General features: G+C 39.9%; 2 protein-coding genes across 6 annotated transcripts in view; one reads left to right on the forward strand and one right to left on the reverse strand.

Annotated features, from left to right (window-relative positions):
- The first annotated feature begins 1,058 nt into the window (after positions 1–1,058).
- The window catches only part of LOC140237911 (UDP-N-acetylglucosamine transferase subunit ALG13-like), a 43,218-nt gene continuing 25,258 nt past the window's right edge, over positions 1,059–19,018 (forward strand). For 2 of the 5 annotated variants that reach the window (XM_072317843.1, XM_072317840.1), the window contains exons 1-4: positions 1,059–1,279; positions 2,642–2,804; positions 4,063–4,201; positions 6,779–6,910. In XM_072317843.1, the coding sequence (XP_072173944.1) occupies positions 1,187–1,279; positions 2,642–2,804; positions 4,063–4,201; positions 6,779–6,890 (507 nt within the window). In that variant the 5' untranslated portion in view covers positions 1,059–1,186 and the 3' untranslated portion in view covers positions 6,891–6,910. Of the gene's footprint in view, positions 1,280–2,641; positions 2,805–4,062; positions 4,202–6,778; positions 9,064–13,307; positions 14,710–19,018 lie in introns of those variants that run through there. The other 3 variants (XM_072317842.1, XM_072317841.1, XM_072317839.1) reach the window with 3 other exon arrangements.
- LOC140237909 (uncharacterized) lies at positions 13,321–17,228 on the reverse strand. Its single transcript, XM_072317837.1, has 2 exons — positions 14,577–17,228; positions 13,321–13,525 (listed from the first exon to the last, which is right to left on the reverse strand). Exons 1-2 carry the CDS (start codon positions 17,138–17,140, stop codon positions 13,321–13,323), a joined length of 2,769 nt encoding a protein of 922 aa, XP_072173938.1. The 5' UTR covers positions 17,141–17,228.

The following is a 19,018-nucleotide window of genomic DNA, read 5'->3' on the forward strand; positions in this document are numbered from 1 at the left end:
AGTACAAAAGTCTGCAGCCCGTTTTGTCCTATGTGATTACAGCCCAACATCATCTTCCACAGCCCTAGTAACAGCACTCGGATGGGATAGCCTTCACTCTCGCCGCCTTCTTGCACAATGCACACTTTTTCACAAAATCCAACATCACCTGGTTGCCATGCCCCTCCCACCCGATATCACCCCAGCTAACTACATTGGAAGACAAGATCACCAACTCAAATACACAATCCCTAGATCCACCATTGACTCCCACAAGTATTCATTCTACCCAAGAGCCATAAGACTATGGAATCGCCTGCCGGGACCCGTAGTAAGCACCGCCAACCCAACATTATTCCAAGGAGCTGCTTTGCCCATCCTCAGGGCAATGCAGCCTCCTGCTGGATCAGCCACTGTGTAAGAGGATCGACGCTGTTTTTACTCGCACTGAGCACCTATACTCACATTTTATTGTATGATAGTGAGACATCTGTACATACACTGAATGACACCCCCTCATGACACACAGTTCGAGTTCATCCCAGTATAGCTTCATGTACAAGCTGCTTCAAGGGATTACTACATCAAGGTATCAAGGTATCAAGAAGTGCTAGTTCTAAATCTTGTAACAAAATCATATGTTTATGTTTTCCCCTTTGTCGTACTTTCTCTTTATCATTTTCTTCTACATGTCTTTCTCCTGTCTGTCTCTCTCTCTCTCTCTCCTCCCGCGTTTCCCTTCTTTCTTTCTCTAGTATTGTCTCCTTCGGCATTCCATAGATATAGATTCTTCTGCACCGTACCCTTCACCCACTGGTGAGATCAGTGCCTTCACCTCCTCGCCTCAAGCACGCACGGGGTCCACCGTACGCGTGTGCACAATACATGTTCACTGCACCGCGGTCCACAGCTAGCCAGCTGCTAGGTATCCTCGCACTAGCACTAGCACTCGCACCACACGTCTATTCTAGCACGTGTTTACATCAAAGAGCGTAGGACTGTTGTAATGCCACTACTGTTACTGGACTCCTAATCCCGGGATCGATCCCCGCGACCCCCCTTATTAGATGCATGCTGAGAGCGAGAAACGCTGTCATTGTCGAATTCCTTCCGATAAATCATCATCCCAGTTTACCTTTCTTGTTTGGAGCTTCAACAAAGCAAGTCAAGAGGAACCAGGGAGGTGCTAGAAGGAACCAATTTAACAATGGGCGACGCAGGGAAAACAGTCTTCGTCACCGTTGGCACTACGAGCTTCGATTCACTGGTTGAAGTTGTCACGAGTGGCGACGTCGTCACAGTAGGTTTTGAATAGGCAACATTAAACGTCACCAAAGTTTCGGCCGACGTGCTGATGGGACTAACCGTCAACGCGTAATAGGGATACTAATTTAGTAGGACTAGTAGAGACTAGAGTAACCAGAGAGGTGGTACAAAGCTGACATTGCGTTATCATCGTCATGATCGTTGAAATTTATTGTATTGTAGATTCAGACACTATTTTCATTGTTTTGGATGTATAAATTTAGAAATACTCTGTTGACCAGCCCGAACGCTTCCATTAAGGCCTTTAAAGTCTTAGAATCTCTCCAAATCTGATTGAGCCAAATCATCTCAATTTTCAGTTAGAAAAGGTTAGAAAATCTGTGTAAAAATACAGTTTCACACAAGCAAATAATTCATGTGTTTATTGTTGCACTAGTTTCATGTCATGAAAATTTCTGTTGTTTAGACAGTGTTATCTCTTCATCTTAGAAAAGCTCTAGAACTAACTAACCTTATGTCTTGCAGAGTATGCCCCCTGTTCTTTGACTTTTTTGCATGGTGTTAAAGTGATGAATAACACCCCAGCGTGCAAGATTTTGCAAGATATATAAAACCCTGCAGAATAAATATGGTATGTACAGTACATCACAGTGCTTGCTAGCCCGACCAGACGCCATGCTTTGCACGGCGTCAGACGGGCGGGGCCTTGCCATCACATCAGGGAACCACAACACAACTACAAAACTTATAAAGATTTATATGTTACTTATAAGAATTTATACGTTACTCACGTAAAGTGCATGCTTATATTACAGAACTCCAGAAGGTACATAAGTCCATAGAGGGCCCTCATGATGAGTCCATGGAACAAAAAAAAATGACACTTTCTAGTGCAATCCCTGACCATCGGGGTTCATCGTTGCAGAATTCAAAATGGCGCATTGACCACTCTGCAAATTATTCGTGCGCGTGCGTGACTGAAAGTGCAGCGATCTATTGTGTGCGTGAGCTCTTTAGTAGCAGTATGGTCAACAGCGTAACCTTTAAAAGTGCCTTCAGATCGCGTAACTCCCGATTTTGAGATGTACCTTTTGCACATGCTGCATATAATCTTCATTTTTTTGTAAGTTGTGAAATGTGTATCATGTCAATATCGATAACATAGCTATGTAGTGTCATTAATTAAGATTACATTTAATGAGTTTGAGGTGACAAAAAGTACAATATGTCAAGTATCAAAACTCAACGTGATCGTAAAATTCGTGCTGAGCTTGCTCTGTGTTCGGGGCCGCTCTGGTACAGCCCTGTCGCTATTTATACAGCGACTGGGCTGTGTATAGTTAAGTGCTTATAAACATTATGTTTATCATCATGTTTTATTCTTTCTTTTTCACAGGTCCTGAAGAAACTAGGCTACACAAGGCTGTGTGTTCAGTATGGCAGAGGGCAGTTCGAGCCAAAATTACTTGATCAGCCAGATTTCACCCTAGAGGCATTCAGGTACAAAGACTCAATTACTGCAGATATCAGAGGTGCAGACCTAATCATCAGTCATGCAGGTAAGTTCCTGTAGAATTGATGAAGACATAAAAATCACTCATCACAGCATAACCCTGATGAAGTCAGGCAGGCGTACTCAAAGTCAAGAAAACCAATAAAAATTCTGATTGTTGGGGCAAAAAGCATTCTTATTTGAAGGAAAAATCTTGAGTGTGATACCTTGATAAATAGCAGTGTCAAAGTTCATAGTCTGTTCTGTTTCGAACAATGTTTTTATGAAACAAGTGACTGCAGTATTTTAAATGACACATTTGTAACTCCAATGCACATTTGACCAATCCATTTTTTTTTCCAAACCTGCATTTGTCTGATAGAGCACTGTAGTTTTCATACCATTTGTGTTGTATGGCTGTGGAATGTGGTGGGACAAACCACAGAAAAACATTCCAAGTCTGGAAAGAGGGATTTAGTGTTTGAACATGTGATATAACTTTACTATGTCCCTTGCAAATATTCAAGGGAGTTCATAGTGTGGCGAAAGACATAAGCACTTCAGTGCTCTCCATGCTGCAGCTCCATTTATTATGGGAATAGAATGTATGAAATGCTGGAGAATAAGGATAAAGATTCCATTGCAATGACATGCATCCAGGGTGTAACAGCAACTCAGACTGTACAAGGGATTGTATGCATACTGAGCTGAGTTACCAAACTTTGTAACAAAACTTAACACCTCACTGCACCTTGCTTGTGGATGGGCAACAATGTGCTGTGAGGTAAGTGAATCAGGGATTATGTAATCGCCCTATTAAAGCTCACAATGGTCTTCCTGTAGGACACTCCTTCTTCTTGTAAAGCCCAAAGGAGATAATCCCCCTAGAAGGCCAAGTTGTAGGGCGAATTAAACAAATGCTGCACTGTACTACCTTGCTTGGGACAGTGCAGCTGTCAGTGGTGGCAGTAGCTCCACTTTTTGCCTCCCACATCAAGATCGCATGTGAATGTTCACTGCACAAGAACGGAGGGTTCCTGCATGTGGAGCACAACACTTCCAGATTATCATCATTGAGTGGGGCTTCTTAGTGAAATGAAGGGTATGAGGCTCATTATCTGGAAGATGCAGTTCTCCTTCTTTTTCTTCTTGTGAAGTACAGTCCACCTTCTGGTGTATTACATACTGTTTGCCTGGTAAGTGTAGTGCATATGTGGCGCATTCAAACAAGATGAAGCTGTTAGATATAAGAACTACTCAGTGCTAGTGCAAGTAAAAAAGCAGATGCTCTCCCATTACTGTTTGGTTGAAACCTTCTTGCCCAGGTGCTGGCAGCTGTCTGGAGGCCCTTGGAGCCAACAAGCCCCTCCTGGTGGTTATCAATGAGCTCCTCATGGGGAACCATCAGCTCGAGCTTGCCGATCAACTCTACAAAGACCAGCACCTCCTCTATACCACACCAAGGTGAGATATGGTAGTGTGGATGCTTGTACCAGGTCTTGTACACTACTTGAACCATCAAAGGCACTGCTTAAAGGCATAATTTACCTTTTGCAGATAAAACAAAAACCCAGCCTTAGTGCTTCAAAATAGTTCTAAAATGTGAGTTAGGGATAGAAACAACCAATGTAAAAACTTGAACCAGTATAATTGATGTTAAGTATTGTTAAGTATACAAAGTGAGAACAATAGTTATAGTAAAAATCTTTCCACACTAAACCATCTACAGTTACGGTTTAATGAGAAAAATAGTGATATCTCCTTATATATTGGGCTTTATTCAAAAATGTTTATATGGTAGGATGTTTTGTGATACAACTGACCTACACATATGCATCAAAACTGATAGCTTGAACATTTTTTAAATCACTGCTCCCAAAGGTAAACAGGACCTTTAACTTGTGACTCCATTTTTTTTTTTTTTAAATTCCATGTTACCACAGTCTCTAATATTGTGCAAATATCCAACTATGAAATAAAGGTTGAAAATGCTTGCTAGACATTTCAAAAACTTGAAAGTAGTGCGTGTATTTCCCAGCGTTAAAGCTAAACCATTCTTTAAATGGTACTGTAAAACCATAAATTTTTGCATGCGTGAAAATTTGGCAAATTTTACAAGGAGCTAAGATTTGGAAGTGTAAAATGCAGTAAGTAGTAAAAAAAGAAAAAGAATTATTAACTGAAATTTAATTGATAAAAAAAAAAGAAAGATGTATGGCAAAATCAGAGCTGCTTTGAAACTATTTACAGAAGCGTGTCCATGCATTTCTTTTTTACGATGGTATAAACTTAAAGGGGTGAGAGAACTTCAGTACTGTACAACTTGCTTTGACATGTTCATGGTTTCCTAAGTACACCTTGTACAGGTAGTTTCATCTAGTGTGCAGATTCTTCTACATTAACATCTGCCTTTGTTACAGATTTGTACCCCTGTACTACATGCAAGCTATGCCCAGAGTTCAGTGATGTACACAATCTGAGTGATGGAGACAAAGCAAAGGTTGAATGCAGTTTACACAGAATGTGTCTTATGGAGAGATCTATCCCTCATAGAAAAGAACCATATGTTGTTACAATGGTTTCCCATTGGGGCCATGGTCACATGCATTGTATAATGATTAGCTTGATCGCACATTGCTTCTGTGCTCAAGCCATTGCCCATTTCAGTGTATACACATGATATTTGATATCATCGTTGCATTGCTGCCTGCTGAGTGCTCCTTTGGTTTACACAGCTTAGTTGCAAGCTTACGGCTGTCCCTTCTTGCTTTTTCATGAAGTATGTTGCTGTTTTAGTCAGCATCTCCATGAAGACTTTAAACATGTAAGGCAATATTACACACTTTTTTCTTCTCACAGTAGAGTTTTTCTGTAATTCATTACAATAAGTCAGTTTGCAGTTCCACATTGTGCATTGAAAAAAAAAAGGTAATTTGTACCAACAGGCATGTTGGTTTTTAAATTCACTGGGATAAGCATCGCTGGTGTAATGATTATTCATGCAATCCTTATAACTGCTGCTCGCCAGCGCATCCACCTGACAGCAAAAATGGTATTTGGCAATATAAGTAGAAAGAGATTATTAATACATTCAATACAAAATAATGAAATGGATGCTTTCCCAACTGTTAATTGATGGATTATTCTGGTCCACGCAAGTTCATTCTTTGTGTGAACAGGATTGATGAATCTCATAAATTGTTACGTAAAGCGTATAAATCATGTCACTCTGAAAACGAGTGAAGTGCCCCTATCCGACTGAGGAAAAAGAAAAGTCATTTGTACCAATGTGCCCATGAGCTAACTCCGAACTGGCTTATTTATGGATGTTTCTTTCTACAACCTGTTAGCGAAGCATTTTTGTTCACCTGCTCCCTCCCATTAAAGTTCCTTAGACAGGAATACACTGAGTTGTAGCTACGTGTAGGTAAGGCTGCGTTCACATACAATTTTGTAGAAGTATTCGGTATTCGCTGTTCGCTATTCGGGCCCCGAATACACCATCACCCGCACCGTCAACTCACCATCCCATGCAGTGAGGATTTCTTCCTCCTACATCCTAGCAAATCTTATTAACAATTTCTAAACTGCATCAGAATGTCGGTCTACATGCTTATTTTTGCTAAAGGGCAAATCCAGACCAAAATTGTCATTATTTCATAAACGAGAGACGGTATACGCTGCAAGAAAATCGAACAAGCTCGATTCCCACTTTGCTATACTTTTCGCAGCTATTCCGTACTTTCGAACAGTGCCCTCCTATGTGAACCGGTGTGAGGAAATCCTATCGTTCGATTCAAGCTATTCGCGTGCCCTTGAAAAACGAGCCCAAATACCCAAATAGTATACTTCTAAGTGAACGCAGCCTAAAGCAAGTCTTGGGGCAAGCATTGTGGTTGCTAAGGGCAACTTTTGTGAACAAAACATGCATGAAATTTGAATACATTACAAAACCAGTCTGTTTTGTACACCTGTTCCTCACAATGACATGGCATGTTTGATAAATCATGGTATCACACTCTGTTTTTTGCTGTCCTCCAGTAAACTGGCAGCAGACCTGGAGTCCATGGACTTTTCGCAGCTGAAGCCCTTCCCTCCTGGCGACCCATCCAAATTTGCCTCCTTCCTCGACAAGGCCCTTGGGTTGTCATGACGATGCCACACAAAAGAAATGTAAGGGGCAGGTGTGGAGACATTTGACAAATCTTACACTCCAGTATACATGTGCTTTTTAAGCATTTGGAGAGTGATAATTTTTCCTGAAAGATTATTTTGTAATTGATCCTTTGGAAACACATAACAGGAAAAAAAAATGACAGGAAAAAAAAAAATACTCTATTGCAAAACATTTCATAAGCAGTACATTATAATTTAGCTATGTGAAATTTAGATTTTTAATGTAGAATTATGTGCAATGTCTTCCAGCTTTTGTGATTATGAAGGTCACCTTCATTCCAAATAACTCATACAAATGAAGTAGTGTTTGAAATCAGAATGTTCAGTGACTTATACTGTGATTGCATCATTACATGGTGCAGCTAAACTAGAGTATTTGTACTGCAGATACACACAGCTGCAAACCTTGAAAACTGCATCATCTCTACTGACCCTATTCAGCTCTTGTAATCTGCAGTCACGCTATACAAAATTGTAGTTTGCTCCTGGTAACTTTCAGAACTTTGAGCATGCGGTCATACTACAACAGACAAAATTGAAATTAGTTTCAGTGGTAGGAGACTACCTGTACTTTCAGCATGTGGCAGGAAATAATGCACAGCAATGTGCAACAGCATACGCAAGAATGCACAATGTGCATAAACAGCATGAATGGATCTATTATGGCATCACAAACTTCTCAAAGTTTAAGCCATGCGTGGTCACACTACACAAAACTACACACAGTTTCCCCAAGAAGTGAGAAACTTCCCAAATGCAAGCTGAAAGTTTTGTTTGTAACTTCTTCAGTAGTTTGCACTTACACTGCCTCAACTACATGAAGCAAAATACTGGGTATTGAAATTATGTGTAGTTTTGCATAATGTGACCGTGCCTATGGAGTACCCGGTATTTTTCTTTGTTTTTCTTTGATCTGGTAACCATGGTTTTGCCTCCTTTATGTGGTAACTCCTTTTAATGTGACAAAGGCATTTTATTGTTGATCAGTGCTCTGAGATACAATTGCTGTTGATAGGCATTGGTCACCATTTTACTAGGAAGGTAGAAGTTTAAATTGTATGATACAGGTTTTGTAGAGCACATAGGATTGCTGTGGGGTATTTATGTGCTTTTAGAATCTATATGAAAAGACAATAAAGAAAGTACTGTATAAGCTGTTATTTTCGCGAGGGTTTAATTTTCGTGAATTTCGCAAAACTCCATTGGCCCGCGAATTTAACAACACGCGAAAATGTCACCATACGCTAATTAAGAAAATAATAGCGTATACAGTAACAGGTAGAGACTATGCCTCAACAAGTTATTCTGAAGTAAAGAAGTTCTCAAAAACAACAATTTTAAATAGAGACTGAAAAAGTTCATTCAGATAGGTTAATCTCAAAGAGGTATATGGATTTCCACACCACTGGAGCAACCAAAGAGTGGGCTCACTTCTCATAAAACTTTGTGCACAGCACATGCCACACAAGTATTTTTTTCTTTATTGCAATCTCAGATTTGTAACTGGAATGCATTCGACTAACCATTCCTGTGGATGCAAAGAGACTTTAATTTATAGGAAATGTTAAGTTTTCAAGAAAATTTTGTTTAATGTCCAAGAGATCCAACAGGACTTACTTTGAAATATTTCTTTCTCCAAATATCATGAAAGTACCCATCTACATTTGTGTATGGCACATCCCTAACCATTCTCCTTGAAGAAGAAAAATGAGGTGCAAAAATAAACCAAACCTTTAGCCCGAAGACAGATGCTCATTCCACCCCCTGTGCAGTCATCTCTGTAATCTTCAGCACAGGAAAGAATTGAAATCTAGTAAAGGGCTTAATTCTGTCTGATTCTCCTGGAGACACTGTTTTGCTCACTCTTGCTTTCTTTTTCTCCAGATATTACAAAAGCATTTACTCTTTTTTTCCCCCTGGCTTGTCATTTTCACACTTTGTGTTGAAGTGCTTCATCCAGGGCCAAGGGCCAAAAATTTTTTGCCTGAGTTATGTGCGCTATAAGTTCAGGATTGAAAGAGTTACACACCTACTATCATACTGTAAGACTACAGTGTATCACAAAATTGTAAAAGCCTTTTACATGTGATTGCTGTTTGTTCATAATGCATTTAGGCAAATGTATACATCTAAACATGTGATTAAATTACCTGCCAGTACAAGTGCCAAGTTGTGTCGAATCCCATTCCGTAAATTCATGATAGCTGAGGTGTAGGTGAGAATTTGCTCCTGCAAATACTTTAACCGAGGATTCTGCACTCCTTTGCTCCTTCAGAGAAAACCGTCTGCAGTTGCCGTTGTATTTGCAGAACGGCAATCCCTCACATATGGCAGAACAAGTTCTTGAATTGTTCATGAAAAAGAATCCGGAACATTTCCCATGCCTTTTTGTGATCTGATCCAGCTTTTGCATATTTCTGTGCATTCTCTGAGCATTCTCTCTAGGTATATGATGCTATCCGTGTCAAAGTAGAGTACGCAGTTGCCTAGACGATCTAGTACATCTTACAACTTTAAGGGCATTTGAGCAGTTGTGAATGCGGCTATCACTTCGTTCGATCTTGCGGCTACCTCCTCGAATTCTTCTCTCCTTACCGATTTGACTTCTTACTCTTCTTCCATGACGAAATTCACATCAGTCACCACAATTTCATCGCAAGTTAGCATCTTTTTAGGACAATCAATTGCTTCTACACTAGGCAAATTATTTCGCATTCCAAACCTCTCCCTGAAAGAGTTCAACATTAATGTTGAGAGAGATCGCAAGCCCTTATTTTTTAGAACTTTGTTGGGTTCTAACGAAATTCCTTCATTTTTCTCATACTCTAGAATGTACAGTATCCTGTCCTCTTGGACTTGACCTAATCAGGCCATCCAGAGGCTTCTTGCTTGATTTTGAGACATGTGCTTATGTAACGCATGAACATCTCTGTATTCATGCTTGCATTGAACAGAGTTTGTTCAGGAAAATACTGCACAGATTCTACGTCCACTACCTTATAACCTTTCTCCATAGCCTTTTGAAGTTCAAGGGAAACCCATGTGCTACAGAGCACATTCTCATGGTCTGTATGATTGCACTCGCTAATCTGTCTATTGTTAGCACATACGTAACTAAGGGGGAACATTAACTTTCCATTCAGTTTGATGGACAGGTCTGGATGGAGCAGGTTTTTAGGTGGCAATACTTTGCACCTGATTAATCCGTAATACGCTGATATGTCTTGAAAGTGTGAAGTGATAACCTTTGGATTGCCTACTGGATAAGATCCACCCCATCTGCTGTGCCCGAACAATGACTCCTGGAGGAAACTTCTCTTTTGGGAGGGTTTTCCTCTTAAAGACAACAAAGGGTGGCAGCTTTCTGCTGTCTGCGGTGCATGACAGCATAACCGTGAAACGGTCCTTCTTGTGTCCTGTGTGCCCTAAGTTTCTTTTCTCAGTCACCATCTCAGGCAACTTGGCTGATTTCCCCCGACAAGCCTTCTGCATCTTTGGTGCATTCTTCAATGTCTTCTTCTCTGCCTTCCATCAATGGATGTTGGACTCCGGGATGTCGAATCTTCTTCCTACTGCTCGAATTCCCTCTTCTTTGGCGACCTGCCAGACTTGCAGCTTGAAGGAACTGATTCAATGCCCTTTCATCTTCAGCTTTCTCTTTTTTTTTTTTTTCATCTGGTTCTTTCGCAGCGCAATTGTTTCTACATGTATATTTCTCTTCATTTTCTTCCATGTACGAGAATAATCCCATCCAGCTGCAGTTTCATTGACAGACCTTTGTTTCCTAACTTTCTCTTTATTAACCAAAGTGATTTTCTAATATTTCATCCCCTTTTACCGCAGCTGTCACTACTGCCAACATCAAAGTCATTCACGAAGGAAGGATTCTTTCATTCATTCATTCAATTTGGTATTTAGTGTTACTCATCAAAAGTCCAAAGACTGACAGTGTGAGCTAACAGCATAAAATTTGACTTAGAAACGAGAATCAAGAAGTGAAATTCATGACAGCGTTACAAAATTGTAAAACATAATATACACTGTAAAATGAATATGTACATACACAGGATGTACCAGTAAAAAATCACATTGAAAATTGACACCTTTAAATGAGACTCTTGGATGAAAAACAAAAAAAAGGATAAGAGTGTATATACATATGTATAGAGAGAATGATAAAAGAAAAGCAGAGAGAGAAAAAAAGAGCTGTCCACTGTAATTTCAACATGGACGCCCGAATACCTACCGAATGGGGCCGAATGGGTGCACGCACAAAACCGCACAACCAGCCATGCGCATGAAAATCTCCCCTACCGGTCGCGGCGACACAACAGTAGAGCTGTGTGGTGTATGTACGTACGTATCTGGCTCCAGTCTCTGTTTATTTGCACTATGGTGCCAATTTCAGCAATCTAAGCAATAGTATTTTAAAATGTCTGAAAATATTATATAACAGTATTTTAAATTATTCATATATTATTTTGTTTAATATTTGGTATTTATGAATATGCTTTGATGAAGAAATATTAAAACTCTAAGCTTCATGTATAGCAAGTTGCAATGCATATGGCCATATGGCAGGTTGTTTTGATCTCATCGTGCAATATAGTCTGCTGCGTCAGCTGTGTTATACGTACAGTACGTTGGGCCGGATCGTAACATAACAAAGTTGATATAAAGTCGTCGGTACCGGTATGTCAATATCAATAATGTGTGTGGTATGCGTGTACTGTTTACAATAAAAAGTGCTGTACTGTTTCGGCTTAGCCTTGGCTTTGGTTTAGTAATGAAACCTCACAATGGAGAAAAATGCATACAAATGTATGGACTAGGCCTATAGCTGTACAGCTACAGGCATACAGCTGTACTTGAACACAGTTTTTCACTGCTATCTTTCGTTTGGAGCATTAAAACTTATGATAAGAAGCATGTTGTCATGATCTAACTTTTGTAAATACGAATAAGGACAATATAATGAAATGAAATGAAATATAGGTACATTGTAGGACCTACAAAGTGTAACCGTATACTAGTAGATAGTTTGACCAATGCAAAGACTATGTTTGAAGTTGATTGAACCTAGCAGAAACCATGCAGGGGAGGCTACGATACTGCAGGGTTGCCAACCTCGAGTGAGAGTTTGGCTAAGACACTGCGAGGGAGCGGAGCGACCTCCTGGCTGGTGCCTGGCGGCCTGCTGTGTGGCCGTACACACCGTGTACGTACGTACAATATGTATGTAAGTCGAACGTACACTGTCAGTGTACGTAAAGCAATGTAAAGCACACGTCATAGCCATACATGTACTGTACTACATTGTAGTAATTTGCCAAAAGTACAAGCTACGCTCACGTGGCATAGGTAGAAACCAATCGTAACACAATAGCTCGTCTTTGTGCGTGAACCAAAAATGATTATTATTGGTTAAGCTTAAAGTTTACACCCACACGGGAAAATCTCGAATTTTTGGGCTTGGGCCTATCGATATTCGGAATATCAGAGAATTTAGAGATATATTTATTTTTGTATTCATGTAGGTACAATTGTACATTCCATTTGGGGGGTTTAGCATGAGATTTTGTTAATCAGAGTAAGACAGTCAAAACTGGTTGAATTGCTTGAGTGAGCGTGAGTCTCACGCTCAATGTGTGCGAGTTGGCAGCCCTGGGACCCTGGGTACTGTCACAAATACAATTAACAGTTACAATTTCACAAATAAAGTTTATGTCCTTGGACCTTGTACAAACTCATAAAAAGTTACAGTACAAGTGAGTTACACTTTAACATCAATATTTTACTGTTAGGCTAGTTAGTATGTAGACTTCTAGTATAAACAATTTGCTATAAACACTCACAGTTACACTTACAATGTAGTTACAGCCTTGTTCTCTGTTTATATTTGTAGTGTTTAGTTTCTGACACTGACAGTGACAGTTTCTAACTTTCTGTTCAATGTATTCTGCTACAACCAGTGCAGTGACAGTGTAGTGAAGCAAACATTTTAAAATAGGATATTCATCAAGACAAATTACTAATTAACAAATATAGTTATTGTTAATGTTAGTGTGATTTGATTCTGGTATTGATTAGATATAGATTTTAGACATATTTAGGGGTCATTCACAATTATCAACATTTTCACAAGTGTACAAACCATACACTTTTCAAGACCCCCCCCCCCTCCCCCCCAAAAGTGTACGAAGAAAATGTTGATTTTTTCCCCCACATTTTATAGCTACGGTCACAAAGGTCCTTGCGAACGCCGTACGAAGGACTAATTTGTACAGCCACAATGGGACAAAAATCATTCGTATGGCGTTCGCAGGGCCATTTGTGACCGTAGCTTTATTTTCACTGTGTTCAGTTCTTGCTTGGTCTGTTTTTTTTTTTCCAGTTTGTTTCCCTCCTTAGTTCTTGCTTGGTCTGCCTTTCTTCAGTTTGTGTCCCTCCTCATCCTGGTGCTTCAGCAGTCGATACCGAGTGGGATACTTCTGGTCACACACTGGGCATCTGTGGCTGGCCTTGTCCTGATTGGCATCCCTCAAAGCACGTACTCCACCGTGGATCAATTTGGTGTGCTTCTCTTCATCGGCTTTGCTGGTGAAAATGTATCTGAAAGTAAAGGAAAGAGAAGGCCACATTAGTTTCTGTATTTAGAGCACAAGATCAGGAGGGCAGAAATATGCAGAAATAATGTGCCCATGGGGCAATTAATACACTGCTGGGAGATAGAAGTTAATTTGAATAGCCACAGCTAGGATGAAAAAGTCACTATTATAAAATTATATATATCTGCAACAACATATTCTTCAGTCACAGTGTAGGTTACTGATTTCCAAAATGTGGTAGCCCACTGGGTTTATTTTAAAATGTAGAGCAACCACACAGTTCTGTACTATGTTCATGTATTTCAGGGCAAATCTCTTCTGTGATGGCTGGGCTATATTAAACACATAGAGTTTATTATTGCTTTGATTTTTTAAAACTCTTTCGCCCCTGTTGTCCAATGGTCTATGCATGTATTGTATCAGTAGCAATTCAATTTTTATTCCAAATATAAAAAGGAAATGAATGAGCAACAACAAAAAATGGAGAATATGAAAGATATTGAATACATGTACAGTATAATTATATTGTTTTGAATTGTGTAATTTTAACTTGTGGAAAAATGAACTCGAAATGAATAAATGAGCAACAAATAAATTGAGAATATGAAAGATATTGAATACATGTATAATTATATTATTCTGTATTGTGTAATTTCAATTTGTGGAAAATGTACTTGAAATGAAAATGAGCAACAAATAAATGGAGAATATGAAAGATAATGAATACTTGTATAATTGTGTTTAATATTTCATATTGTGTTTATATTTTGATTTGTGGAAAAATTAACTTGAAATGAACTTGAAATGAACTTGAATGAGCAACTAACTAGGAACTTTAGTCCATATTTCAAGATTGTATAGACTTCTGTGTTCTGTGAAAACACACCAGTGCAGAGAAAATAAAACTAGTGGTGTGCTGAGAAACCTATTCAAAAATGAACTATAGATCACTGATATCATATACAGTGTCTTTTATTCACACTGCATATGACATTAAACAGTAGTAAGTAAAGAAAAAAATTTATTAGAAATTATATGCAGCACAATAATCATACCTGCAGTGAGTGCAGCTGCGAGCTTCAAAGTTCTTCAAGTGCTGATCTGGACTACTGAAGGCCAACGATCTTTCCAGCTGGCGGAGTGTCTTGTAATGGCCTGGGTGTTCAGGGTCAGGGGTTATTGGAGGGAACAGCCATTTGTCACCACTTGGCATCTTCCACACTTTTGAAGCCCGGACTCCATCTTCCATGCACTTACATGTGCTTTCTCCACAACTGCCCTTGCGGAAGCACACAAAGCCACTTCTCCTGTCCATATGCGCAGAGATGTACTTCCACTCATCATGGGCCTCAGACAAATCTGAAGACTCCCGGATTCCACGTAGACTGGAGTGGAACATGTTCCGAACAACAGTGTATGTCCCATTTTCATCACCTGCGTTGGGTAACACAGCTTTAGAAGTGATCCTGAATCCATCGTGGACTCTCCCATCCCAGTACATGTTCAGACGGTTCAGAGCATTTTCGAACACAATTGTCTCCTTTTCCAACTTCTCGTCAGGTGAAATACTCTGAAGAGCAGGTGGAACCGTCTCACCTGGCAGGCATGCCGGGAGAGACACACCTGCCAGAAACTTCGACAATGGAGACCAGAGGTGCTCAATTGGATTGTAGCGAGAGAGACCAGCTGGCATGCACGTACTGATCAACATGTCATACTTTCCCTCCTTCCAAAGCTTACCAAGGAAGAATTCATTCAGATTCGTTTTAGGTGTCCAATCTGGGCCGCCGTCAGTTACAAGTACCAAGATGGGCTTGTCTAGACTGGGATTGTCCTTCATTATCACTTTCAGATCATTCATATGGTCTTCGATAGTTGTGGAAGTGTTTTTCACAGTCCGATTGAAAACCCAGAGGGGACCAGTGGAAGGGACTTCCACCACATCTCTGCCACATTTGTCCTTAGTGCTTGGGGCTTCAGCCTCTTTCATCTGAAGTTGCAGGTAGCCATCAGGTTCGATTAGATAGCCAGGGACTGGAAAATCATGGTCAGCATAGTGTGGGGTATCATCGCCAGGAAAAAATGTTCTCAGCTGGTGGTATCTGGACACAGCTTGTCCTCCAATATGGATCTTGGCCTTGCTGTCACATGAAAATGCTACACATTCATCTGGATACATTGCACACATCTGTCGCACGTTCGAGACAGTGGCAAAATATTCATGTGCATTTGGATTGTCTTTGCTGACATCACATGACTTCGTCCCAACACGTATATCAAGTGCGTCCTTGTGTCTGGCAGCTTCCCTTGAGTTGACTCTTGCAGGCTTCATCAAGTAGTACACTTTCGTCCGCGATATAGTATCCAACCCCTCCACATTTTCCAGAAGGTGTTTGCGGACATCATCGAGGGTGACTCCACAGGAGGTTGCAGTCCCAGTTCGCCTGCGTATGTGTGCACCAAAACCATGTAGCTGTACAAAGTTCATCATCACATCAAGCAGCTGTGGGTACTTTTCTTGCAGTGGTGTTTGTCCTGATTTCTGATAGAAAAAAATGCCATCTTCTGAACCATTATCTGACTGCTGCGTGCTTGGCAAGTCCTCGGTCTTATCAACAGAATCCAGGGTTAGGACCTCATACACAAGATTGGGTCTGAATACCAACTCAACATAGTCTAGAAGAACGTAATGTCCCCCTCTGGCAACACACAGCAATGGAAACATATCCAAGAGTTCATCAACAGCATTCTTGAGTTTGTCGTCTGTCAACTTGAAATGTTCAGCTAAAACATGGCCTGGTATCCCCAGCATGTCAGAGCGATGGCACATGTCCTTTAGGCTAGGGAATGAGTACAACTGCATAGCATTCAGTGGATCGAAGAGACTTTTGTCCCCATTGGATTCCATTTCGGTAATTTTCTCTACAGCTTTCTCCCAACTAAGGCCTAGAGAATTCCCGGCAAGCAGTTTATATTCAGAGTTGCCCGTCAGCCGATTGAACCTCCTGGCATTCTGTGCTCGAACACTAGCCTGCAGACTGTCAATTGCTGTTTCTAGGGCAGTCTTTGCATTGAACAGAACAGGAAGCATTTCCAGCATTTTCGTCAGTTTCTGCTGACAGGACTTAAGCTGGAGACCAAGATTCCCGCTTACTACTTTTAGTTGCGCAAGCTGTGTCAAATGGTGCGACAGTTCACTGATACTGGACTCTGCCTTCTGCTGCCTTTGTGAAACAACAGAACCTTTCTTCACAAAAATTTGCTGTTTCTGCCACGAAGCAACTAGAGGGAAATAATCTATAGCTGAAGCCGACACTGACGTCAGAGCTCTCATAAATTCTGGATGAGATTTCACGTCCTCAGTGAGTAGTTCCGTTGAAGAGATTTTCAATTTTTGACAGAGGAATGATACAGCAGTTATTTGTCCATCCAAAATGTGATTTTGAACTGTGCTTGTATTCATCTGAGAAGAACCAACCGTTTCCTCTGGCACCTGAACTGTCACAAGAACTGGCTCTTTTTCTGGCTGGCCATTGTCATGCAAATCTTGATCCACAGTTGCTGCCTGAAATAAAGACAAATCATGTTCAATGTTAGTTTTTGAAAGTGGGTCAAACATCAAGGTCAAGGGTCAAAAGTAAAAAAAAAAGTTTTGGTATAATGTGCAAGGTCTTGCTGCTGGTCATATACAATATGAAAGCCATATCTGCTCACATTCAAAAGTTATGACCAAGGTTAAAGCGGAATTAAACCCACCTATGTGCATTTTTATTATATGCAGAAAAATCAGAGAAAGAAAATGGTGAAAGTTTGAGCAATATCAGATAATCCATTCAATAGTTATCAATTTTCAAAGTTTTACCAAATCTGCGTAATGGCCACCTAGGGGATCCTTGAGTTGGCCACTGAGCCAATTTCTGTGATATGGACAACTCTCCATTCGTTTTGTACACATATTTTCACAATTTTTTTAATCAAGAGTATACATTTCCCCCTTGCTTGTTATTCTTATTCTTGCTTATTCTGTCCTTTCATAAAAATGAAAAATAGTGGTAATCTGTGTGGAGAGTTGTCCAAACTCTAATACACTGATATTAGGAGAGTTGCCAAAATCAAGGATCCTCATAGGTGGCCATAACGCAAATTCTTATAGCAAAACATTGAAAATTGATAACTCTTGAAAAGATATCCGATTTTGATGTATAAAAAAAAAAAATCACCATTTTCTTTCTCTAATTTTTCTGCATATATATATTGAATGCAGATAGATGTCCGAGTTTAATTCCCCTTTCTATAAAAAAAACATATTGAGTACTTGACCACACCAAGATGTTAAAAAATTATTAAGAATTATGTACCAAAAGAAAGAAAAATATTCTGTAAAATATGAGCCCTCATTTGTCACAGTCATATGTTAGAATGGCTCGCAGGAATTTTTTAAAGGCAACATAAGCTGCTAATCCTTAAAATTGGCAACATTTAAAGATTCAAAATCACTATTATAGGTGCAAATTCGCAACTTTATATATTGGAAAGGATTGCCAAGTGTTCATATTTTTATATTGTCTACACAAATCAAGTTTCACTGAATTGTAATGAAATTAGAAAATATTTGTTGCCAATTTGATATTCATTTCCAAATGAGATGTGGTCTTGTACTCTGTGGGTTCAAGTTTCTGTGAGACAGACAGACAGACAGACAGACAGACAGAGTGGCAGACGGATGCATGAATAACGTTCCCTTCCTTTCCTGAAATAAAGCAGGAAAAGCAAAAAGAAAAAAAAAAATACCCGAAATCAAATGTGCAGTTATTGGCTATATCGTGCTACTGGTCTCCAGGGACTACAAGGAGTTTGTGCCAACAATTCCTACGACTCTTTCAACTTCATTTGTACTTCAAATTTGATGTCTTAAAAACACATTAATTTTTTGTTGGAATAAAGCATACATGTAATCATTGCTCACAGAGCAAAAACATTCAACAATGCTGGTTTCGAACCCCCAATGCATCGACGAGCATAAAAATCGCTGCCCTCAATTTTAATATTGAGCTGTGCGAGATTCGCTGCCAGGGTGGGGTTGTCTACAAATATACATATCATCATTATGAATTGCGCACTGGCCGTGCACAGGACTCATTCTATTCGGATTTTTGTGTATTCATCTGTGCCACAGAAAGAATTGCCCGCCAGTGCCGTATGTAGTCCCTGGTCACATTTTCACGATAATGCCTGTTTGTTCAATAATCATGGGGGCTGAAAGTGGGGATATTTTTTATTACAATAGATCTCTACTTCTCTTGAAAAAGAGATCTGGTAGCTCCCAGCGACTAATCATAAAATTTCTAGGATGACAATATGTGCACACTACACGCCACCGTGGTGCACGGCGGCACCTTTTCCAACTTTCAAATCTTGTTCAAACAAATCTAGATCTAGATCTATACCGTATGTACACGGGAGAGAACTGGGCCCCACAACATTCAGCTCAATAAAA

The sequence above is a fragment of the Diadema setosum genome, chromosome 14 (genome assembly GCF_964275005.1).
Source record: "Diadema setosum chromosome 14, eeDiaSeto1, whole genome shotgun sequence".
Taxonomy (NCBI): Eukaryota; Metazoa; Echinodermata; class Echinoidea; order Diadematoida; family Diadematidae; genus Diadema; species Diadema setosum.

Coding starts and splice junctions, on each gene's coding strand:
- LOC140237909 (XM_072317837.1), bottom strand. CDS start 17,140: ATGTTTGACCCACTTTCAAAAACTAACATTGAACATGATTTGTCTTTA. Junction 13,526..14,576: donor CGCAGCTGCACTCACTGCAG/GTATGATTATTG, acceptor CTTTACTTTCAG/ATACATTTTCACCAGCAAAG.